Consider the following 26,827-nt stretch of genomic DNA (forward strand, 5'->3'; position numbering starts at 1 on the left):
AGACCCCTGGCGTCGTAGCGCCCTGTGTTAACCACTCCGACACGGGGATCGGCAAGAGACTTGAGAATCAAGGCATACCAAGCGAAGTTTTATTGGGCGAACGTGATCAGCGCAACGAGTCTCATTACTGCTGTTTTCTGGGTTCCGTCGCCATTGCCTCGGCACTACACTGGACCGTAAATGCATTTATAATTTTATATTTGTCTTTAACTTAACTCAAAGCACATTTAATTCAACTGATTTTCCTTGCATCATATATTTTGTTTAGCATAGATTATGATTCTAAGTGAAAAATTGAATTGTCGTCATATTGTCATCAATATCCCACATCAAGGAATAGCCATTAAATATCCATAATGTGCAGTTCGGATCCATGGATATCCGCTGGACATCCATTAAATATACAAATATACAATCTTAGTATATCCACGGGACATCATCGAATATTGGGTGGGTATCCAATATCTCCACAGCTTACCCAGAGATGGACTTCCATATTTGTTATATCCACGGTTTCTTTTGGATAGCAAAAAATGAAAGTACTTAGAATTTATGTAACTATGTAAATGCGAGTAATCCCTTTTCAATAATATTAGGAACATTAAATTATGGAGTAGAACTGTGGGGGTTAAAGGGGGGGGGACAACACAATAACCGGCACACAAACAGAATTCTATAAGAGGGTAATGGGCGTAAGCAGAGGTACGGCCAACTGTGGGATTCTCAAGTAATTGTGCTTGAACAGACACGGTACAAGCACGGATAAGGGTTGTTAAATATTGGATGCGATTATCACTAGAGGGCCAAACTACGCTGAGGGGACAATGTTTGGAAATACAGACAAGGGAGGAAAACGTTCACAACTGGGGTTGGGAGGTGAAGAATGTCTTATACAATAGCGGAATGGGTTGGGTATGGGAAGAGGGAGGAAACCAAATCAGACAGAGGTTACTGGACATAGACAGACAGGAAATAACAGCAGATTGCCAAACGAAGTCCTCAATCAGGGAACAGTTAAGAGTAAGAGAATGGGGGAAAGCGAAATATATTAATGTTTTGGGAAAAAAGGAAAGAGGAGCGCTGGAATGGTTCAGACTAGAGGGATGGAAACAATTAAGGAAGAGAAACGAAGAAGGGGAAACGATATGTTCTATGTGCGATGGAGAGGAGACGGACGAGCATATCCTCCTGAACTGCCCTTCTACACGTGACCTAAGGGACAAGTTTCTGAAAAACGTAACAGGGATGGAGGTGATAGAAGTGGTAAACCATGGAATAACGACAAAAGAAGCGGTACAAGTGGGGAAATACCTGGGGGAAATAAGAGAACGGCGGGTGAAAGCTATTTGAGAACACAGCGAAATTAGTGATCATGCTCAAACCGAGCCATCTTTATAGTGTAACGTAAAGTGTAAACACCCCTTATCATATAAAGAAGAGAGGAGAATGGAAGTGTGAAAGGCAGCCCGAGAAATAGTGCAAGGGGGAAGTTTGTGTGGGAAGTGAAAGATTGGAATAGAGGTATATAGAGACTGGAGACCAAAGGAACCAGACACACACTTATTATGTCAATTTTCTTATATCTGATCAACTGCTAAGAGTATCTGTATATCAACGTAAAGAGGGTACAATATTAATACATGACTGTAAGGAAAGAGAAAGTGTGTGTAAAGTAAAATTTATGTAGTGCGTACAGCATATAGCTCGCACAAGGAAAATACAAATACAAAGTTATGACTGAATTCGTGTACCAATCTGCTCCTTTTCGAGGTGCTAGAAAAATGCCTTAAAATTTGTTTAGCGCATCGGTAATGCATCGAGATCAAAGTGACGTCTTGGGAGAGAAGTTCGCATGCCATTGCACACGATTTTAATCGGATACATCCACGAAGAGCTGCGCATTATGAATGGTTGTCGCGAACAATTTACAGTGTGACGCTTCCATTGAATTAAAAGTCCTTCACAGTGACAAGGCTAATGTTTATGTTCATAAGAAAGTTCATAAACAGAATATGCGACCCTTGTCATCTGATAACTAACTTGGGACAGAAACTGCTTCACAACGTTCCCATAGTGTTCTGGTGTTCCTCCCTATTGAAAAAACTCTGTAAAAAGTACCTTCTTCCATAAGCAAGGATGAAAAAACCTGTTTATTTAACAAATCCAAGTAGCCCTAAGCATTTAAGGTTCCGTTGACGGAAAATTGACTAACCAATCGTGTTCCACACAGCACGTCACACCATTAACTTACCAGCACTAACCATTCAGCTTTGATCTGTCGAAAATGGGTTATCAGATAAGAAGCATGGAATATTCTGTTTATAAACTTCCTTCTGAACATAAACATTAGCCTTGTCACTGTGAAGGAATTTTAATTCAATGGAAGCGTCACACTGGTAATTGTTCGCGACAACCATTCATAATGAGCAGCTCTTCATGGATGTATCCGATTAAAATCTTGTGGAATGGCATGCGAACTTCTCTCTCTAGACGTCACTTTGATCTCGATGCATTACCGATGCGCTAAACAAATTTTAAGGCATTTTTCTAGCACCTCGAAAAGGAGCAAATTGGTACACGAATTCAGTCATAACTTTTTATTGGTTAAAGATACATAAAAAAAACCTTCACCATTGCATTTCTCGTGAAAGTCTAGCCTGATTTGATATATCATATCACCCCCTTCCCATTTTAAATTCTGAAGTTGAATCAAGATGGCCGCCGACCGCGCGGGTGGCATCAATGTGGTTCTCCCTTGGCCTGGCAACGATTGGTCATCACCATTTCCACGTTGCGCGTTGCAGTGGCCTTGTACCGAGGGTTTTAAGTGACTTTTTGAGTCACCCTGTATACTGAATGTTTGTGTGCTGTCTGCGACATATCCGCATTCAGGTCACACACAACCTTGATTATATTTCCCACTTGGTAATTTTCAATGGGTGCTGTGGATTTGAGGGCCTTTTCGTTGTTTGATCACGCAGCTTGGGTGTTCGTTAATCTTCCAGGCATGCTAGCAACGAATGCACTGTTTAACACGCCATCTAACAGTTTAAAAGGCCATTAAAATTTAGATATGAAGTTGAAGGAAAACAGGCTAGTGGATCAATAAATCGTAAAATTACAGCAAAGAAAATCCATTGCGCAGCAAAAGAATTGAATTGCAGAACGTTCTAACATGTTCTCGTCTGGGATATGTGATTATTTCAGCACATCGTTTTCTGTCTACAGGTAGGTTTTCCACTGTAACCTCGAAGCATTCCGATATTGCACCTTCGCATTGAATCCAGAAAGTTTAATATCATCTATCATCTGGTTTCTTCTTCCCCGAATCATTTCCCTACTATTCCTTCCAGTGTGTATTTTAGCAGGCAGCCGAGTGGTTAGCAGAGCGTTCGAATCTCGGGCTAGACATGGTTGTTCTTTTTAACTGAGGTAAGTTAATATACCATCGGCCATTTTGAAGGGGATGTGATCAGTACCACGCTCCGGCCGCCTTTACCTCTCCCCAGAAATGCTTTATGCCGGGGACAAGGCTGGAAAAATTTCAATTTTAGATCACCCACGGCGGGAATCGAACCCGGGTCTCCCGCGTGGCAGTCAGACGCCCAATAGACATTTTCCTTTTATTAAAAGGAAAGTCCCTATGCGGCAGCTTTCCCCAGACATGCACATCACATCAATTAATCTCAATTCTCGACTTTTTCATTCATGGCAGACAAAATACAATGCCCATGTCTTAGAGGGAGAATACGCCGATGTGAGGATGATTGATTGATTGAATTGCTTTATATTACTTCGCTTTTGTGCCACTTTTGGCAAATTTGCGAAGATGGGGGATAAGTAATGATATGATGAAATTGATTGATTGATTTGGTGTTTTCAACATTGTGCACAGTAAGGCTAATCGGGACTGTACCTACAGTGAGATCCGAATCACTACGTCTCTCCACCGGGCATCGAACCCGGGAACTCTTGATTACAAGGCGACGACACTACCACTGCGTCATCGGAGAGGATGATTAAATTGGTGAATGGACACTCAAAAACATAAATGCTCAGGGCGGGATTCGAACCCGGGACCTCTGTCATCATAGAGCGATGTGCTAACCACTCCGCCACCTAGGGCTGGCCCTGCATACATACAACTGGACCAAAAAAGTAGCATTTGCTGATAAAAAAATTAATTTTAATTCAAGATGGCGACCAGTATAGGCTATAAAGATGAATGAACATAAAAAGAAACCTCCAATTTGTTTGCCGCGGATGAACGAACTTTTTCATGTATTTTTACACATTTATTTCTTTGATTTGTAGTCTTAAGTCCATTTTTATGCAGAGAGAGGCTAATCGGGATTGGATCTACAGTTTAAAGTGGGATCCGAACCACTATGTTACTCCACCGGATATCGAACCCGGGCCCCTTGACTACAAGGCGACGACGCTTCCACTGCACCATCGGGGAGGCACCCAATGACGACAAAAGAGGATCGCACTTTAAACTGTGGATCCAGTATCGATTAGCCCGTCTAAACATAAGTGTACTTAAATTTGTTTCAATATCACTTTCCCTCCGCCACTATTAATGTGGTGAATAAATTTTTGATACAGGGTGATTCAAAAGTAGACTCAGGCAAAATTTCTAAGGGCGCCGTTTTCCTTTTCTTCAGGTATCCGAGGAGAATGCAGCAGAAGCTCAGCTCCTCCAATCTGCCTGAAGATGGCGAAGAGGAAGAGAAGGAAAAACCTGGCTTCTACATCGGCGACACTCCCCTGGAGGACCAGCAGGAGGAGTGTCCGGAAGACGGCGAGTACGTGGAGGAGGAGCCCGGACTAGTGGTGCCGCCTGACGGTGGCTGGGGATGGGTCATCGTCGCCGCGTCGTTCTGCTGCAACCTGGTGGTTGACGGCATCATCTTCTCCTTCGGCGTGTTTCTCGGAGACATCGGTGAAGCCTTCGACGAATCCAAATCCAACACGTCGTGGATTGGTTCTTTGCTCTCTGGGTTCTACTTGCTAGTCGGTGAGTACAGAGTATAGCTCTCATTTATAAATTACTAGGTGTGACTGAAAAGTTCTTAGACTGGGCTTATAATTTCCAAATGACACTACTGACAGGTTATTGTGATGTATCACCTCCTGATTGAACACACCAAATCCAACAGTGTTTCCACTTTTGAAAGCATTCCTGGAAGTCCCCTTTCTTGAGGGCGTAAAGACACGTTGCCGTTTTTGCGTGGATCTCTTCGATTGACTAAGCTTCCCTTTGAGCAGCAATTTCAATTTGGAAATAGGTAGACGTCTGCTGGGGCTTGATCTGGTGAATAGGGGGTTGGAGAAGCACAGGAACTTGGAATTTTGCCAGAAATTCAGTGATTTGGGATGCACAATGAGCATGTGCGTTATCGTGGTGCAGGATTCAGTTCTTGTATCGCCAGAGTGATGGTCTTTTCTTCCGGATTTTTTTCCCGTAAGCACTCAAGAACACTTTTGTAGCATTCCTTGACTGTCTGCCCCTGAGGGGCAGATTCCTGGTGCACAATATCGGTACTATTGAAGAAACGAGTAATGTTGTCTTCATATGCGACCGGCATTGCGGCACGTTTTGTCGGCCATCTTTAAATTTACTATACCAGTTAAAACCACTTACCCTATATACACACGTACCCCCAAAAGCTACTTTCAACAGTTCAGGTCTCCGAAGCTGATTTTCCGGTTTTAAAGCAAAATTTTACGCACATCTATTGTTGTCCACACACAATACGAGTAATCCGCCAACACACCAGGTCCAAACTCAACAGGCTGTAGCTCGCCAGAGGCGCCGACTTGTCAAAATTATTGGGGGCTCTGATCACTGAAATAAATGAATGAATGACTTACTACCTCCCTTTTTAAAAATAAAAATTACGTCTTCGTATAGCAGTTTTTAAGCAGCTATTATATTCCTCATGCAAATGAAATGTAACATGAGAAACGTTTAGAAAATGTTTCAAACTCTCTTTATGTCTTCTGCGTCTGCTTATTTGTTTTTTAGATAACAATTAACATTTTTATTGAAAAGTATGTATTTACTTTAAGAGGCCAACCTAACAGTTTTATGCCGGCCACGGTAGCCGAGCGTGTTGGGTTGTCGACTCAACTCGCTTTGATCAGGAGGTCTCGGGTTCGAGTCCCATGAGTGTGTTTTAATTTCCGCAACAGACCTGTAAAGAAAGAACATGTAACGGGGAAAATAAGCTTAGTCTTGACGTACCCATAAAAATAACGAATATTTACAATATTTAACAGTTTTATTTAATTATTTACATAAATTCTCACACAAATCGCAGGAAAATAGTTTTACTTTTTTCTTCTTGCTACAATATTTTACTTTTCAAATTTAATTTTGCAATAATAAAAAAAACACATAGCATGTACACTAAGATATAAAGTGACATACACAACAAAAACATATGAACATGATTTCAAAATAAAGCAAAAGTTGCTCTACGAACTGGGTTATTTTTTTATGAACTATTAACAAGCGGTCTCACGTCCAAATTATTAAGCCCAGTTTGATGTATGTGGAGTACCGCTAAGCTGTTTAGTCTCTTCTGCCCCATTGTAGATCTCAAATATGTCTTCAGTCGGCGGAGAGCACTGAATGACCTTTCGGCTATGGGCGCCTCCAGGACCACTCAGCAACCCAACATTGTTGAGTAGCAAGAACCCTGGAGGCGCTTGCTACCTGGTTCTTGAGAAGGAGCGACCGCGGCTTCACTCAACATAAAATTCTCTCGCTACCTGCAGTCAACTGTCGTCTGCAAGTCTGCTGTCTTCTGTTAGTTGCAACATGGCGCGGCGGAACTAAAAGATGCGTGGAGTAAAATGTATTTGCAAGTTCGATTATGTAGCCCAAGCGCACCTTTAGGTCGCGCATCCAATAGCCTTAAATAGTAATAACTTTTTCGCCACTATATTCTCGGAGACTGAGTGATCTGTCAACGGATAATTATGCACTGGCTTCAACTGAAGTATATTTAAAAATACCAACAAAGTAGTGTATATTGGTTGTTTCAAAATAGTACTTAGTAGGTATGGTCTTTTTTTACCAATTGAATATCACTTTTTGACATACTTTGACAATTTTTTGTCGATGTTTTAGCGTTTAGCGATGTTTTAGTACAAATTTTCACTATACTCATTTTTCCCCCACTCGTACTTGGTAGGTATATCATGATGTTACGTGATACAACTTAACCTATCCTTTTTTTACGATTATTTAATTTTTTTACGATCCTAAGTGATATAACTTAACCTATCATTTTTTTTATTTAGGTACTGTTTGAACGTTATTATTTGAGGATCATATTTTGTAGGTATTTTTTTCATCAATCGAATATAAGTTTTTGACATATTTTGACAATTTTTTGTCGATGTTATAGCGTTTAGCGATGTTTTAGTACAAATTTTCACTGCACTCATTTTTTCCATTTATACTTGGTAGGTATATCACGATGTTACGTGATATAACTTAACCTATCTTTTTTTTTACGATTATTTAATTTTCTTACGATCCTAAGTGATATAACTTAACCTATCATTTTTTTTATTTACGCACCGAACTAACCTACAAGGGGGACTCCGTTTGTTTTAATATTTCAGTATTATAAGGTTTTCACAAATTTTATATAACCTAAAATGTGTTGGATGTTGATTTTTAGTATGTGGCAATTTTTTATGAATTTAAAACTGCTCTGTGACCCTCTCGTTCTTCACGTCGTAGGCGAAGGACTTCTCTGCAATCAGGATGACACTGCATAGGGTATCCTCGGGCAAGGCATCGTGGAACTCGCAAACACCCACTCTACAAAAATTCTACTATATGATCTTTCACTGGCTAAGCTAACCTACAAATAGGAATTGGCAGCACTGACTTATAAACCCACTGGGTCTTCTTGGCATGTTTTTTCATGATGTGTTGCCAGGCTATTGGGCATCTTGGCGTATACAATGTATATATTTTTGAGGGGGAGGGGTTATAGCTTTTTATGCTGTACGAATACTAAAAACTTGACAGTGACAACCAACAGAGTAGGTAAACCTACATGCAGAAACTGGCAACACTAGTTTCTGACAGTGAATTTGAAATAAAATATTAAACAAAATACATGAGTAAGCACTGTGATTACAAATAATACCAGTGTTATGCCCCCAACTCCAACTGGGCAACTGGGGGAAATAATTGTACAACAATTTGTACCTAATTGTACAATACTTGTACCTAATTGAGAGAGCCTTCTCGTAACTTACTTCATGCACAATTTATATGTTTTTACAACTGTGAAAAGAAAGCATATGTGTTCTGTATGCACACATTTATTCTTATTTTTCGAAGTTGAATGGAAGCACGTGTTTTTTACGCTCTCGTAATACTGACCTTGCCCCAGTGATTTTAAATTGCTTCCATCCGGTTTTATTTTCTGTGCTATTTCCGCGTGCACGCAACATTCGCTTTCAATAGTTTAATGAAATACAGAAGGAGTGTTAGTTTAGCAGGTTTTGAGTTTACAATTTATTAAATTAAACAATAATTTATGTAAGATTATACTTGTACTTACCGAACACAAAATAATAAAAGCACATGTGAATCTTTGCGTGCGTTCATGTTATATGACGGCTGAGTAAAAAATAATGTTGACTCCCCGAAAGATAAAAGTTCCTGGTTCGACATCAGATGCATGCAAATTTTATGTTTTGCTCTCCAAAATCTTGATTTTTATGTTTGTGCTATTTGTCATACAGCAGAGGAGAAGAGGGGAGAGGGGAGGGGAGGGGGTACTATTAGCGCCATCTATTAGCAAACAATAGAAATAAAAAAGTAGGGTCAAACTTTTTCAACACCCAAAAATTTTAAACGTCCTCGTTTAGTAATACGATCAGCAGAAGACGTTTGAAAGAGTACTCTTAGTCGAGAAAGCTAATTGCTAGGGCCCATATATTGCTAAAATGTTCTTTGATTTGCATATTTCTCATACCGCCATATGTTGTTCTAGTTGACTTCTTCCAAAAAAATGCTAATTAGCGAGAGTTAATTAAGCAAGGCAAGTAAAAGAAGCAAATAGGACAATATGTGGCGGCGTGGAAATATGTAAAAATTCGACTCGATTCGAATTAAAATTGGAGGATATTTTGCATTTTTTTCCTATAATGTACAAAACATTTACCGTACATAATCTTTTCTATTTACAACAGTATAAAATAAGAGGAGTGTGTGACTATATCCATATTAATTAGGAAGGTATGTTGTATGCTAGGTTAGCTAATTGTGTCTTCACTGTATAGAGGAAAGATGGAAAAAGAGAGCTCTACAAAAACTAACGCTCTTAACAATATTGAACGCCCCGTGAAAATTATATATAAATAAGGCATAAGCGTATTATCTGCTTTCATGTCAGATTTTCCCGACCTGTGAGCTGTAGTGTTTAGGCGACAAGCGACGTGCTCTAATATGATACCGTTGACAATATTGAACGCCCCGAGAAAATTATATATAAATAAGGCATAAACGTATTATCTGCTTTCATGTCAGATTTTCCCGACCTGTGAGCTGTAGTGTTTAGGCGACAAGCGACGTGCTCTAATATGATACCGTTGACAATATTGAACGCCCCGTGAAAATTATATATAAATAAGGCATAAGCGTATTATCTGCTTTCATGTCAGATTTTCCCGACCTGTGAGCTGTAGTGTTTAGGCGACAAGCGACGTGCTCTAATATGATACCGTTGACAATGTTGAACGCCCCCGTGAAAATTATATATAAATAAGGCATAAACGTATTATCTGCTTTCATGTCAGATTTTCCCGACCTGTGAGCTGTAGTGTTTAGGCGACAAGCGACGTGCTCTAATATAATACCGTTGACAATATTGAACGCCCCGTGAAAATTATATATAAATAAGGCATAAGCGTATTATCTGCTTTCATGTTAGATTTTCCCGACCTGTGAGCTGTAGTGTTTAGGCGACAAGCGGCTCGCTCAAATATTATACCGTTGACAATGTTGAACGCCCCCGTGAAAATTATATATAAATAAGGCATAAACGTATTATCTGCTTTCATGTCAGATTTTACCGACCTGTGAGCTGTAGTGTTTAGGCGACAAGCGGCTCGCTCAAATATTATACCGTTGACAATGTTGAACACCCCGAGAAAATTATATATAAATAAGGCATAAACGTATTATCTGCTTTCATGTCAGATTTTCCCAACCTGTGAGCTGTAGTGTTTAGGCGACAAGCGCCGCGCTCTAATATGATACCGTTGACAATATTGAACGCCCCGTGAAAATTATATATAAATAAGGCATAAGTGCATTATCTGCTTTCATGTCAGATTTTACCGACCTGTGAGCTGTAGTGTTTAGGCGACAAGCGGCTCGCTCAAATATTATACCGTTGACAATATTGAACGCCCCGTGAAAATTATATATAAATAAGGCATAAGCGCATTATCTGCTTTCATGTCAGATTTTACCGACCTGTGAGCTGTAGTGTTTAGGCGACAAGCGGCTCGCTCAAATATTATACCGTTGACAATATTGAACGCCCCGTGAAAATTATATATAAATAAGGCATAAGCGCATTATCTGCTTTCATGTCAGATTTTACCGACCTGTGAGCTGTAGTGTTTAGGCGACAAGCGGCTCGCTCAAATATTATACCGTTGACAATGTTGAACGCCCCCGTGAAAATTATATATAAATAAGGCATAAACGTATTATCTGCTTTCATGTCAGATTTTCCCGACCTGTGAGCTGTAGTGTTTAGGCGACAAGCGACGTGCTCTAATATAATACCGTTGACAATATTGAACGCCCCGTGAAAATTATATATAAATAAGGCATAAGCGTATTATCTGCTTTCATGTTAGATTTTCCCGACCTGTGAGCTGTAGTGTTTAGGCGACAAGCGACGTGCTCTAATATGATACCGTTGACAATATTGAACGCCCCGTGAAAATTATATATAAAATAACATACCTGAAAATTATATTCACAGTAGATTTATTTTTTGAGTTTTGTAATTACCCCAAGAAATTCTATATAAAATAACATACCTGAAAATTGTATTTACAGTAGATTGAATTCTTGAGTTTTTGTATTCGCACACAAGAAATTCTATATAAATAACATACCTGAAATTCTATTTACAGTAGATTGAATTTTTGAGTTTTGTAATCACTCCAAGAAATTCTATATAAAATAACATACCTGAAAATTGTGTCGCTATATACTAGACTTTTTGATTTCTGTGATTTTGGAGAAAGCAATGGCATCCACCACCAGTTTCAATCGTAAAAATGATAAAACTGAATGTGTTACTTGTGGGAAGCTAATCTCAAGGAACAATTTATCGGTACACAGGGCAAGATGTAGCGAAACAGGTTCGAGAATTAATCGTTCGTTACCTTCTAAGCCATGTGCTCGATGCGGAAAAATAATCAGCATTACAAATTTAAGTAAACATCTCAAAATTTGCAAACCATCGACCGAACAAGGAACATCGAAAAGGAAAATCGATAATTCAGAAACGGAAGCTTCCACTTCCAAGCAAATTAAATTATCTAATGAACGCAAACCAATTAGATCTGCATTTAACGACCAACTCCAGGATTTTTCAATTAAGTCAGAACCAGGTCGTGACATCCTTAGTTTCTTGGATGAAACGAAAACATCTGTACTAAATATTTTAAAAGATAAACTTGAAAACAACTCTATAAAAGTATACGTTGTTCTGTTTTCTGAATACAAGAAAGTTGATGGCACAACAAGTATTTTTTATCATCGTACAAAAAACCAGACTCTTTATTTGGCGGACGTCGAAAATTTGGACAACTTCTATTATAAAGTTTCCAACGAGCTGGTTAAGAAACATGACGATTTCGAGGCTAAAGGGTCGGGATGGTCTCTATGTGGAAGTCCTCACACGTTAACTGTTTACGTGAACCGATTCTCGCCTCTTCGAGCTTCCAGCTACGTTCCTCTTCCACCGAACATTCAACACAAGAGGGCTGTGTTAAATATACAGAACAGCGATAACAAGTGTTTTCTCTGGTGTGTGTTGGCTGCACTGCATCCTGTGCATTGCAAAAATAATCCACAGTGGGTTGGACATTACAAACAATACGAGACCGACTTTCAAAGTGTAATGTCTGACATTGAATACCCGGTGACATTGTCGGATATAACAAAGTTCGAAAATCGTACAGGAAAACGCATCGCTATTAATGTGTATTCCTTCACGTCAGATAAATATCTCGTGCACCCTGTCAGGATAAGCGATATCGACGATGACGATGCCTGTGTAATAAATCTCCTTCTAATTTCCAACGAGGATGTTCATCACTATACGCTAATTCGTTCACTATCACGTTTGGTCAGAAGTCAATCAACCAAGCATGCAAACAACATCGAAGTTTGCCCGAGATGCCTAACCACGTTCGACGATCGAAAACAACTCGATTATCGAAATTACACCGGACGTCAAATTGCTCTGGAGAAACTTGCCGAACATAAAATTTATTGCGGCGACAACAGACCGGCTAGAATGTTGATGCCCGAAACGAACGAAGTCGAAGAATTCAAAATGCACAAGGCATTGTTGGAACATCCCGCAATCATCGTCGCAGATTTCGAGGCGTTCCTCAAACCACTCTCCTACTGCGAACCGGATCCTGAAATTTCCTCCACAACGCCGTACCAGCTTCATCAACCTAATAGTTTCGGCTATGTTGTTGTGCGACGTGATAAAATAAATGAAGCATATATATACCGCGGGCCAAATGTAATCGAACACTTCCTGGAAAAAATGGTGGAGGAGGTTGAGGTAATTGGTAGCGTACTGCTTACATCAAAACCGATGGCACCTTTAACTGAAAATGAACTTCAAAATTACAATTCCACTGAGGTGTGTCCGGTATGTGATCAAAGTTTCACTGATGAGAACAAAAAAATATTCCACCACGATCATTTCAGCGGAAACTACATAGGTGGAATTTGCAACACGTGCAATCTTAAAATCCAGAAACCTAAATTCATCCCCATATTCTTTCACAACGGAAGCGGATATGATTTTCACCACCTGGTGAGACATCTTGGCTACGATCCGAAACGTATAGGTGTCTTGGCCGAGAATGAAGAACGTTACATTAGTCTCAGCAAGCAAGTGTCGATTCCGGGAACGAAAAATACAATCGAGATGCGCTTCCTGGATTCGTATAGATTTCTCTCTGCAAGTCTGGATGCTTTAGCGAACAAACTCACCGACGATCAATTTAAAATAACTAGAGCTAGTTTTCCCAACGTAGACATAGAACTCGTTAGACGTAAAGGGGTTTATCCTTACGAATATGTTAGTGATGGTTCTAAATTTAACGACGACGCTCTTCCACTTCCAAGAGAATTTTACAGCAGACTCAGAGAGAAAGGAATCGCGGAAGAAGAATACCAACACGCGCAACTCATGTGGGAGAAATTAGAATGTAGGACACTCGGAGACTACCACAACGCATACTTAAAATTGGATGTGACGATACTCGCGGATGTTTTTCAAGCGTTCAGGAAAACGGCAACGAATATTTATAAATTAGATCCAGCGTATTTCTACAGTCTACCGGGATTAGCGTGGTCGGCAATGTTATTCCAGACAAAGGTCAAGCTGGAACTGATATCGGACGTTGACATGTTGCTATTCATCGAAAGAGGGATACGAGGTGGAATGGTGCAATGCGTACAGAGACATGCAAAAGCTAATAACGTACACATGAAAGAAGATTACGATTCAAATCGAGCATCGAATTACATCTTCTACGCTGACGTTAATAATCTCTACGGACATGCCATGGTTCAGAAACTTCCTTACGGGGGATTCGAATGGTTAGATCCCACTTCGATAGATATTATTCATTTCGACGATAGCGAGTGTGGTTTCTTCGCAGAGGTAGATCTCCAATTCTCCGACCACCTGCACGACACGTTTTCGGATTTGCCTCCGACTCCCGAAATCAAATGTCCACCCGACTCGGTTCAAGACAAGCTTTTGTTAACATTGGATCCTAAACAGAGATACGTCGTCCACTACAAGAATCTCCGGTTTTTGATTGGGAAGGGTGTTCAGATAGTGAATGTTAGACGAATACTAAAGTTTAAACATTCCACGTGGTTAAGATCTTACATAGAAACTAACACACAACATAGAACAGCTGCCACTTCCGATTTAGACAAGGACTTCTTTAAATTAATGAACAATGCGGTGTACGGAAAGACCATGGAGAATGTTAGAAAGCACGTAGACGTGAAATTAATTTCCGATAAGAATAAATGTCGGAAGTGGTTAGCCGATCCTAGATTCAAGTCGAGAAAAATTTACAACGAGAATTTAGCACTTTTCAATCTACATATAAAATTGATGAAATTCAGAAAACCAATTTACGTTGGCGCAACGGTTCTCGACTTGTCGAAACTTTACATGTTCGAATTTCATTATGACGTGATGAAACCCTTCTACAATGATAAAATATCACTTTTGTACACGGACACCGACAGCTTCATTTACAGCATACAAACACCTAACCTCTATGAAGACATAAAAAATCCTTCCATGCTTGAGTATTTCGATACTTCTGCGTATCCTCAACCCAACAGATTTGGGATTCCTTCCCTCAACAAAAAAGTCCTAGGTAAGCTGAAAGATGAATGTAACGGTGATATTATTGTCGAGTTCGCGGGTTTGCGTTCGAAGATGTATGCCATAAAAACAGAGAGTAGTGTTACGAAGAAAGCAAAAGGTGTGGGCAAAAATACGGTGGAGGACAAACTCACCTTCCACGATTACATCGATTGCCTTTACTCGCAATCGATGATACTAAGCATAGAACAAAGAATCCAGAGCGTCAACCATGTGATTACAACAAACGAAGTTAGGAAAATTGCCCTGGATCCCAACGACGACAAGAGGTGCGTCCTCGAGTGTGGTATTCACACATTGCCTTGGGGACATCGTCGTTTAGAAATAAATAAGAATTGCGCACAGTGCAAATAATTAGCACTCACCACCACACACAACAATTTTTACTAACTCAAAAAAAAAACCTTTTGTTACTCAGTAAAAAAAACACTGACTGTCATTACAAAATAAAACTATGCTCGTATCCTTAAATAACCAGCATGCCTATGAACTTGTTCGGTTTCAAAAAACAGATCATCATGGAAACCATACCAGATCATGAAGTCTTACCTTCCGTGTTACCTAAACTCAACGGTCTGTTGATCATTCACCTCAACAGCATTTGGACGAAACTGAATGACGATGTGGGCAAGATGTTTTATGTTTTTAATAACAATTTACATTTCTACGAAATTCCGATCGACGGGAAACTTCAAATCACCGTGAATCCGGAAAACGCAGGCGAAACCAAAATTTCTACCGGCAAGAACATTTTTCGAATCAAGCACGACAAGATGCTTTCTAACATTACGTACGATGTGTCTGCAGGAGATTATTTTTACATAGAACTCCTCGGAGATTACGACAAACTTATTCCTCTCTTCGTAGAATTACGAATCGTCTATCCTATTATAAATAACCGTTAACCAAAAATGCCTAACGATATTTTCGGCAACACCGAGCGTGTGGACCACGCAGAAGAGATTCTCATGTTGGACATTCGAGTTAAGAAGTTGAGGAGCGATTTGATCGCTTTGCAGGAAACCTTAAACAAAAGTTTAGAGTCGGAAATCGCTACGCTCCAAACGCAATGTCTCGACCCCATTCTGAAAATCGATTCCGAACTGAAAACGCTCATAAAAAATTATGTCGACGTACCTTCTTACGACAACGTTCAAAATATACAGTTGAGCGTGGATTCGCTTCAAAATGATTTGGCCAAATTACAGCAATTTCAATCGAAAAATGAAGATTTGGAAAAATTGAAACTCGAAATCGAAGAACGAACTTCCGCAATAGAAAAGAATTTCTCTGAACTTCAAACCGTCGTGAACGATATTGATGTAGAACGCTTGCATGTCGTTGTTTCCAAATTACAAGAAGAATTCACCAGCACGTTGGAAGAAATTAAATCCAAGTTGCAGACTTTGGAAGATACCATGACGAACCTACCATCGTCGGACGAACTGCAGGTCATCGGTAAAAGCGTCGCGAACATAAAAATTCAATTGGAGGCCTATCGAGATTTCGAACACATTCAAACCACCATCGCTACGCTTCAGGCGTCCTTGGAATTGATCAACGAAGAAATTAAAAATATTCACGCTGAAGCGAGAGCGTTGACGAGCATTCAAGACACGTTGAGCACGGTTCAGCAGAAGATCGAATATTTAGAAAATTTGAACGTCGAAACGAATCTCGCTCATTTTCATCACGTACTCGACAACATACAGGGTGACTTGGAATCGTTACGGACGAGCGTGCCTTCGAGCGAAGATTTGGAAAAATTGAAAACGGCGGTGACGGCACTATCCGATTCGGGCGACATCAAAAGTTCATTGAGCGATCTCGAGAGTAAAGTGGCCAATCTCCCCACCTCCAAAGAATTGCACGTTTTGAAAAGAAACATATCTCGAATGCTGAAACGACTGGAAACGGAAACGGCGAACGTGGAACAGATTCGAGACGAAATTAGTTCGCTGGTGTCGACGCTGCCCACTTCGCAGAGCGTAGCCGACCTTCACACGCAGCTTACAGAGATGCGAAGCATCGTGAACGATCTTACCGAGAAGAGCTCGAAATTGAATCAAGTCGAGAACCTTCAGAGCATCGTCGTCAACATCAGAGATCAAGTTGGAGTGCTGGAATCCACGCAGGAATCGACGCAGGCCTCTTTCGGTGCCAAGTTGCAAGAACTCAACGAAAACTACAAGCAGTTGAACGTGGAAGTGAAAATCAAACCGTCGTTTTCTGCCGTAACGGATACCATAGTCGAGCATTTGCTGCCCATCGAAAATAAACTCGGACAAGTTCACAGTAACCTCGTTAGCGTCGACACTAAATTCGCTAAACTGCATTCTCTGCAAGCCATCGAAATCAACAGCGTACCCAATCAACAAAGAATCTCCACGTTCGTCGAAGGTAACAAACTGTACATGTTGCATCCTTATCATCCGTACTACAAGTTTCTCCTCGATGGCACGATTCAGATAAACGAATTTTCGTACTGGTCTCACGGCAGAAAAGCTAGCGTTCCCACCATGACTTTGATATCGAATCGTGGTGTCCAGAAAGCAGGAAACATTCCTCTGGCACGTTGGAACGAAACGCGCAACATATATGAAATACACGAAGACGAAGATCTCACCGTTTTCGACGTGAGTGCCGGCGATAAGCTGATCATTCAAAACACGAGCGAAGTGCCACCTTCTTTGAATCCTATCACGCTTGTGCTTCTCTTGAAACGTAATCTCTAAACAAAAAATGTCTAGGCAAGCCATCGTCGAAGAATTGCATAAACCTGCACGCCGCAACTACGAACGTTTGGCTGTGGTAACCAAGGGCATCGACGACCTCTGGCAAAGTGACCTCGTGGAGATGAGTAGCGGCAATTTGAAAAACGTACATAAATTGAACAAGGGCAACAAGTACCTCCTCACCGTCATAGACACGTTTTCGAAATTCGCATGGGCTCTACCTTTGAAGGCGAAAACGGGAACGTGCGTCACGGAAGCATTCAAATTAATTTTTCGCAAAAGCGGTGGCAGACGACCACGGTTTCTGCAAACGGACAATGGTAAAGAATTTTACAACGCCGTATTCCAAAAGTTTATTCAAAAACATGGCATTCGACATTATTCGACCTTCAGTCACATCAAAGCCAGCATCGTGGAAAGATTCAATCGAACCTTGAAAACACACATGTGGAAACGATTCACGCTTCGGGGAAATTACAAATGGGTCGACATCCTGCCGGAACTCGTCGACACCTATAATGATACGGTACACAGAACGATAGGCATGAAGCCAGCCGACGTTACCAAGTCCGACGAGCAGCGTTTAATTTCTACAGTTTACTGTCCAAAGTACACACCCACGACAAAAAAAGCTAAATACAAAATTGGAGACCGGGTGAGGATCAGCAAATTCAAACGCACCTTCGAGAAGGGATTCACAAAAAATTGGAGCACGGAACTCTTTACGGTGGTTCGAGTTCTACCTGGAAACCGACACACGTATATAATAAAAGATAGTAGCGACGAGATTTTGAAAGGAAGATTTTACGAAGAGGAACTCTCTAAAACAAAACACCCCGACACGTACCTCATCGAGAAAGTATTGCGTAGGAAAGGTGACAAACTTTTGGTCAAATGGCTGGGACTTCCGGAAAAGAGTTGGATCGACGCGGACGAAGTGATCTTGTGAGTACGTGGAACGTGGTGAAGCGTCTACCGGATCCGGAAAGTCAAACGAGAAAGAAAAAGAACGGCGAGTTACTTCCCGACAGCATTCGCTGTCTGATCGTAGGTCCTTCGGGGTGTGGGAAAACGACACTGCTCGTGGACAATTTTCTCCTCGCACCGAATTGGTTAAATTGGAAGAACAGGCACCTGTACGTGTTCTCGAAAAGTTTGGAGCAATCCAAATACCAGCAACTGATAAAACTGTACGATGGTCTGGACATTGCAACATTCGCCTCGGAAATAAAACCGCTCGACGATTGTCGTGAAAATTCAGTCGTTGTGTTCGACGACGCCATCCTGGAAAATCAAAATGAAATTCGCAACTTTTTCACGCAAGGTCGTCACAAAGGAATGGATTGTTTTTACCTAGCTCAAACGTTTTCCAAAATTCCAAACCAGTTAGTGCGCGACAACGCTAATTTCATATGTTTGTTTCGTCAAGATCACACCAACCTCAAGCACGCGCACGATGACTACGTAGGCGGAGACATGAACTACAATCAATTTTCGGAAGGCTGCTCTACTTGCTGGAACGGTGACGATTTCGGATTCGCGACGATCGACATGACGAGGAAACCCAACGACGGAAAATACAGAAACAAAATCAACGACTTTCTAAACGTTGCAACGTTGTGAGAAACGACGTATATAAATAACGTCATGACGAAACGAAAAATCGAGGACGAAAATCTCAAGCTTCGCGATTACCTCGCGAAACGCTTCAAAGGTTGGAAATCCGAGAATCGCGGATTCTACGAAGAGAAGAAACGTCAGGATCAACCCGTGATCGATGCCATCAGCAGTCTAGGTAAAGAAATTAAAAGTGTCACGGAACAAAATAAAAATTTGATTAATGAACTCGTACCGCTCGCAGCTAAAAGTTACGCTGTACCCACACCCATTTCGAGCATTCCTTCGACGCCGTTCGAACTGAAGGATGCACCGGCACGACGTCGAGCTATTGGTAGCACGTCGTCGTCTTCGGATAAAATCGAGTTGGGACCTTTGGCACGAGACTACCTGAGCACGGGGAAATTCGACAAGGATGAAGTGTTCGGATTGTATCCCAGCATGGAAACCAGCGAAGGTGGTGGTGTGGTGTGGAAGATTGGGAAATCGAAGGTGACCTTCGAAGGCAACGACATTAAAGTCAATTTAGGCGACAAGGATAGTTGGAACAGGTATCCGGGTACGGTGGGACTGTGGGAACTCGTTGCCAAAAAGCAGCCGAAAGATTACACCGACGAAGATTACCAAAGTTACAAGGAAATTCTGATCATGACGGATGCCTTGTACCAGAACAACGACGCCTCGCAGAATAGGGTGAAATCGAGCAGCGGCGAGAAGTACAGGAATCTCATCAAACCGATTTGGAACCAGGTCAAAACAGGCAGCGGCGTCAAACGCTACAACACGTTACCCAAAGAATTCGTTTGGGTGGACGACGTGAGGAAACTCGTGGACCGATTGTTGGTGATAGCCGGCGAAGAGAATGCAGGCAACCGTAATTTCTACAACGAGAAGGTTGGCATCGTGGACATGATCAGCACGAAACTTTCCAACTTCATCGTGAACGACGACAAGGGCATAGGTTACCTGATCAAAATCATCAACACGCTGCCTCCGAGATTCTGGAACGTGGCCGAAGGAAAGGGACTCGTGAACGACATCATCAACAAGTTACCTTTCGAGATGCATTTACCTGGCTACCAGTACTGCGGACCGGGTACCAAACTCGAGAAAAGATTGGAGAGAGGAGACAAGGGTGTGAATCTGTTGGACGCCGCATGCAAAGATCACGACATCGCCTACAACACCACGCAGACGGATCTGGACGCACGTCACGAAGCAGACAAAAAATTGGAGCATGCAGCTTTCGAAAGGTTCGTGAGCAGAGACGCATCGCTGGGTGAACGGGTCGCCGCACTGGGTACCACCATCGCCATGAACACGAAACAAAAATTGGGGTGGGGTATATAAATAACATACCGTAAAAAAAAACTTGATATATAAATAACACACATCGTAAAAAAATAATCTTCGGTATATATAAATAACACACATCGTGAAAAAAAAACAATTAAATTTCTCTCTAACACTTTGAAATTTTTCTTGATATGACGACTGAAAAAATAAGTGATCTCCAAGCATTAAAACAAATGCTAAATTTGTCAGTCGAGTATGTAAAAATTCAGGAATTGGAAGTCGACAAACCTTACACGATAACTTCCGGTTCAATCGTTTCTACCCAGTATGGCCCCAAGGTACGTCTGTTGCTCAACGCACAATACAGTCTATTTTTACCAGATCGATACGCTAACATGTTATCCGACGAGAAGCTATCTATTTTAATCGAGAACAAAACTCGAATCGTGTACAAGGGGACAAAGGAACTTCTTGGCAAGAAAACAAAGCACGTAATAGAATTTGTGTAACGACTGCGAGGCCTTGAAAATATATAAATAACATACCGTAAAAAACTACACAAGAAAAAATCTCAGAATATATATATAAATAACATACCGTGAAAATAACACATAGAGCATCAACATGAAGCCCAAGGGTGTCGTGTACCAGATACCATACTCCAATCTAAAAAATCTAGGTGCTCTCGATGGGTTACTCACCAAGAAACAACGCGAGAAGAAACGTTCTTGCTTGTCGAAAGGACATGGAATGAAATTGCTGCTCAGCACACCTCAATTGAAAAGATTGCAGCGTTCGCGGAAACAGCAAAAGGTCGGAGGTTTCATATTCAGCATCCCGGCCATCCTGGCAGCATTGGGGGCCGTTGGAAGTTTGGCTGGCGGAAGTGCCGCCATCGCGAAAACCGTCATCGACTCGAAGAAGAACAAGGCCGAGTTGGAAGAACAGAAACGTCACAACCTGGCCATGGAGAAGAAAAAGGGGAAGGGCGTGATGAGAAAGTTTAAAAAAAAGAAACAGAAGCACTCACCAACCGAGACATTGAATCTCTGATCGAACCGTTACAAATCAAACACTTCAGAGGAGTTTTCATGTCCGACTCGTTACCTTCAACCGTGAAAAAAAAAGAATGCGGAGTAGTCAACTTGGACGGTCAAGAAAATCCAGGCACGCATTGGATATGTTACCACAAAAATGATGATAAAGCATTCGTTTTCGATTCTTTCGGAGGTGTTCCACCTACAAATTTAGTCTATTATCTGAAAACGAACAAAACCTCCATATACTACAACGACGAACGCATTCAAGATTTCGGAGACGTGAACTGCGGTCATCTCTGCCTCTCCGTGCTCGCGTTTCTCTCTAAAATAAATAACCCTACGATCGAGGATTTCCAGAAAGCATTGTGGAACCTCAAACAGCATCACTAGGATGGGCGTGTTCCATCTCACGAGCGAATCTTCAATCTTGAAACTCACGCTGCACGACGACATCGTCTATCCTAAATCCGTGGCTCTGCGTGCATTCTACAGCATGTACCTCATACCCAACGTCACGCAGCACAACAACAAAATTAGCGTCGGAAGCGAACACATCGTCGTCACGCCAGGACAATACAATCTTTCCACTTTGCAAGCTCAATTACCCAAAGGCACATACCTTTCTCAAAATTCGGTCACGCACAGAGTGGAAATCCTATCCGCGACGGAGACCGTGGACCTGGGCACCATGGGAGAACTTTTAGGTTTCGAGAACAACACCAAACTCGAAGCTGGTATCAAGCACGTAGCAACCAACATTCCTAAATTCTTGGCCATAGAGACTCTGAACGTACACTGTAACGTGGCCGAAGGTATGATCACGAAATCTTCGGACGGATTGTTAGGAAGTCATAAGCAGACGGGAATCATCGCCACGTTCAAACCCAGTTCCGAGTTCATGGAACCGATCATCTACACGCCCTCTTCGCCGATCTATTTTCCAGTATGTCGCAACCGCATAGACGACATAGAGTTGGTGGTGACGAACGAGAAAGGAGACGTGGTGGATTTCGCAGGTGCCACTACGACGGCCATCGTGGAGATCAACGTATAATAAATAACCATACATGTAAAATGGAGCAAATCGAAAGTTACGAATTGCAATCTTTCCCTCCCAACCGTCGCACGTTCGCCAATCTTAACGAGGCGAACAGGGAGATCGAATACGATGTGGACGTAGGGGATGGGTTCGTTCATCCTCACAGAGCGGACCTCTACCTTCAATTTGACGTGGTAAAGAAGGAAAGCGGAGATGCGTTTCCCGCAGCAGCAAACTTGATACTCGTGGACAACTTCGTGCCTCACCTGTTCTCGCAGGTGGAGGTGAGGAAACACAACACCGTCATCGACAGAATAGATTATCCAGGCATCACGTCGACGGCGGTGGGAACTTTGAAATTATCCAAAACGGACGCAGCGTACTACCAGGCCGGGGGATTCGAAGCCGGAACCAAAATATCGACGAGAAGTCACACGGTGCTCTTTCCCATGCGTCTGCTGCCTGGTTTCTTCTCGGACTACAAGGAGATCATGTGGAAGGGAGGACTGAGGGTCACGTTTCGAAGAGCGCCCAACGACAACGACGCACTGATGCGATACGCTACTTTGGGTCCGGACGGCACCACGCCGATAGCCAACACTTTACCCGAAGCAGCAAAATGCATCATCCGGAGCATGGAATTGAGAATGCCGGTGGTGGAATACGAAACAAACTACGCCCTCAAGTACAAAGCGGAGATCTTAAAAAGTCCGCAGGTGTTGATTCACTTTCACGGTTACCAGTGCGTGCAGAAAATGGCGTCGGGAAGTCACATGGAATTCGACGTGACGACGCAGTTCAACAACATACAGTTCGACATGCCAGATTTCGTCGTAGTGCTTTTTCAGACCGGGAGGGACAAGAATCAGGAAAAAGATTCCAGCAAGTTCGACGACTGCAAGATCAAGAACGTTTATCTGAAGAATGGACGCAACGAAGTGTTCCCGCGCGAGAATTACAACCTCGACGTGACCAAAAACGATTACCTCAAACTTTACGAAGCGTTCTCGGCTTACAAACGCGTGACCGAGGGAAGCGTGGACATGTACTACACGCCCAGCGAGTTCAAAGCACGGAGACCCATGACCGTCATCAACACATCTAAGAGAAAGAAGGTTGTGGTCAACGATCGAACCAACATCAAGGTCGTCTGCGAGTTCCACGACGCCTTGCCCGAGGATACCCTATGCAGTGTCATCCTGATTGCAGAGAAGTCCTTCGCCTACGACGTGAAGAACGAGAGGGTCACAGAGCAGTTTTAAAATTCATAAAAAATTGCCACATACTAAAAATCAACATCCAACACATTTTAGGTTATATAAAATTTGTGAAAACCTTATAATACTGAAATATTAAAACAAACAGAGTCCCCCTTGTAGGTTAGTTCGGTGCGTAAATAAAAAAATGATAGGTTAAGTTATATCACTTAGGATCGTAAAAAAAAGATAGGTTAAGTTATATCACGTAACATCGTGATATACCTACCAAGTATAAATGGAAAAAATGAGTGCAGTGAAAATTTGTACTAAAACATCGCTAAACGCTATAACATCGACAAAAAATTGTCAAAATATGTCAAAAACTTATATTCGATTGATGAAAAAAATACCTACAAAATATGATCCTCAAATAATAACGTTCAAACAGTACCTAAATAAAAAAAATAATAGGTTAAGTTATATCACTTAGGATCGTAAAAAAATTAAATAATCGTAAAAAAAGGATAGGTTAAGTTGTATCACGTAACATCATGATATACCTACCAAGTACGAGTGGGGGAAAAATGAGTATAGTGAAAATTTGTACTAAAACATCGCTAAACGCTAAAACATCGACAAAAAATTGTCAAAGTATGTCAAAAAGTGATATTCAATTGGTAAAAAAAGACCATACCTACTAAGTACTATTTTGAAACAACCAATATACACTACTCAACAAAATAACGCAGTTAAAAAAGTAATGAACCCAAATACTGTTCACAACATTAAGTTGTTTTTTAGCTAAATCGGATGAGCATGCTCTTGCAAACATGTGTTCAGCTTGAGGTGGAGACCACTTTTTATCTCGCTACGTAAGTTTCGGGTTCGAGGTCCGGTATAGGCATGGATGTTATTTGATTGATTTGATTTGTTTTACTGTGCATTTTTGCCACTTTTGGCTAATCGCGAAGATGAGGATGAGTGATGATATGGTGAAGGAACAGTCACAAGGAACAGCATGCCCAGGCCGGGATTCGAACCCGGGACCCGGCGTCGTAGCGCGATGTTTAACCACTCCGGGATATTATTTGTGAATGTCCCTTCTTCATGTCCCTTCTTTTTGCAAGAAAACTTGTCATCAATTATCAAGGCCATTTCTTGGGTGAAATACATACTTTTCACGGGAGCGTGATATCAAGAAATGCACCGTGTGATATTTGAAAATCCATTGGAAGGAGGATGGTATTACAATAACTTAAACGATGATCATGCAGAGTTAATCATAAAGACAACTAAAAAATGTGGCATATTCATGTATAAACGTCAATTCGTACGTGTTTATTTATATTGCTTTAATTTACATTCTTTTCGCAGCTACAAAAGCACAATCAGCAATTGATAATTTAAACTATATCAAACATTATTGCGTGAAAACAACGTGAGAACACCGTTATACAATCTTGCACACATTTTGCAACTTATACTCACTGTTCAACATTTCTGTTCGTAAGCCAACCTCCGTGGCTACAACGCCAGGGTCACGGGTTTGAAATCCCAGCCTGGGCGTTCTTTGTGAGTGTCCTTTCATCAATTTCATCATATAATCAATCATCCTCATCTTCACGATTAGCCAAAAGTAGCAGAAAAGCGACGATAAAAAACAAAATTCAAATGAAACTATTGTTCTTAAATCGTATTTAATATTGTCCTATTAACAATAGTTGATTTATTGATTTGTTTTATTTTACTTCATTTTCGTGCCACTTTTGACAAATTTGCGAAAATGGGAATGAATGATGATATGATGAAATTGATGAAAGGACACTCACAAGCATTCATTCCCAGGCCGGGAACCACACCACCACGGGTGCCGACCTATTAACAATGGCATGAAACTATTGAGGAATAATGATCCCATTTCAAAGCACATTATCGAAACTAATCTTTCTTTCACTTATAGTGTAGCGTATGCGTATGTTATAAGTGTTTTAACAAAGGTTTACAACCAATACGGTCACACACACACAAAAAACGTTTCGGGTTCGATACCCGGTGTAGGCACATGGTGGTTCGGATTCCACTTTAAACTGTAGGCCCAGTCCAAATTAGCCTACTGTGCATAAAGTGGACTTAAAAGACCAAACAAGCAAACACACAAGAAGTAGAGCGTTGTGTCAAACTTGCACTCCTATACGAAAATAATCTTTAATTTAAACACATATATCCTTAAATAAAACTGGCCACAACCTTTCTACACTCAATGTCACTCCTCCATGGTTATTACGTATTATTTTGGAGAAATAAAATTGTAACCACAGAGAATTGTTGTAACCAAAGCTCTCAAATTAGGAATATAACATTTCCCTCAATTGTATCTCTATAGATAGTAGACACAGATCTAGATCTACTCATGTTTTACTTCGAGATTAACCACATACTTTAATTTGAAATAGCATCCATATATATGTCATCACATCGATTCATAATCCATTAATAGTGACACCGTATTCAACAGCCCAACACGCCCTGCCATTTTCGCTGCAGACGCCACAAGGCAACGCAATGCGATTTTCAATTGTTATCGGCTGGAACGTCGCTACTTCTCAACTTTGCATCCAGGAAAGGCCATAAAACTGTGTGACGTAGCAGGTCAACATTTGCTACCATGTTGAGCGATCCTGGAGGCGCCCTATGCCTGTCGTCACTGGCACAGTGCGGAGGAGCATCATGAATTTGTCAACTTCAGGCAGAAGCTCCTGGAGGGTGCTGTCTTCCAAAACAAACTTCCTTATGTCACGCATGGTAGTCAGAACCACTTTCTTCTGTTTGGCGATATCACCAAGCATGGACATGTGTAAGGAGAGCCTATCGGCATCCAAATCTTGGCGAAAGAATTGTCGAGTTTGCTGAAAGTTTGTTGTGCAACTGTTCACAGCTGAGATGCATTCTTTCTCTACGGCTGTTACTTTTTGTAGTCCTGTAGATTCATGTCTTTGTTTAACACACGATTTTACTGTGTCACACACGTCAGTGTATATTGATTTATAATACTATTTTGGAGTGTAGAACTTGTGAGGTTTGGCAGCATCAGGATTTACAAGTCCCTTAGCGACGTGACGTTGCCGGGGCAATTCTGGCTCATCAACGAGGCTGGGTTGCCCTCTGAGCATTTCTG

At 41.4% G+C, this 26,827-nt stretch overlaps 1 protein-coding gene across 2 annotated transcripts in view; it reads left to right on the forward strand.

The window, feature by feature from the left end:
- Positions 1-26,827, forward strand: part of LOC145989808 (monocarboxylate transporter 14) — a 277,996-nt gene that overhangs the window by 160,960 nt on the left and 90,209 nt on the right. For both annotated transcript variants that reach the window (XM_083125169.1, XM_083125170.1), the window contains one exon: positions 4,668-5,020. In XM_083125169.1, the coding sequence (XP_082981295.1) occupies positions 4,681-5,020 (340 nt within the window). In that variant the 5' untranslated portion in view covers positions 4,668-4,680. The remainder of the gene's footprint in view (positions 1-4,667; positions 5,021-26,827) is intronic.

Source organism: Lepisma saccharinum, chromosome 7 (assembly GCF_977018435.1).
Source record: "Lepisma saccharinum chromosome 7, izLepSacc3.1, whole genome shotgun sequence".
NCBI lineage: Eukaryota > Metazoa > Arthropoda > Insecta > Zygentoma > Lepismatidae > Lepisma > Lepisma saccharinum.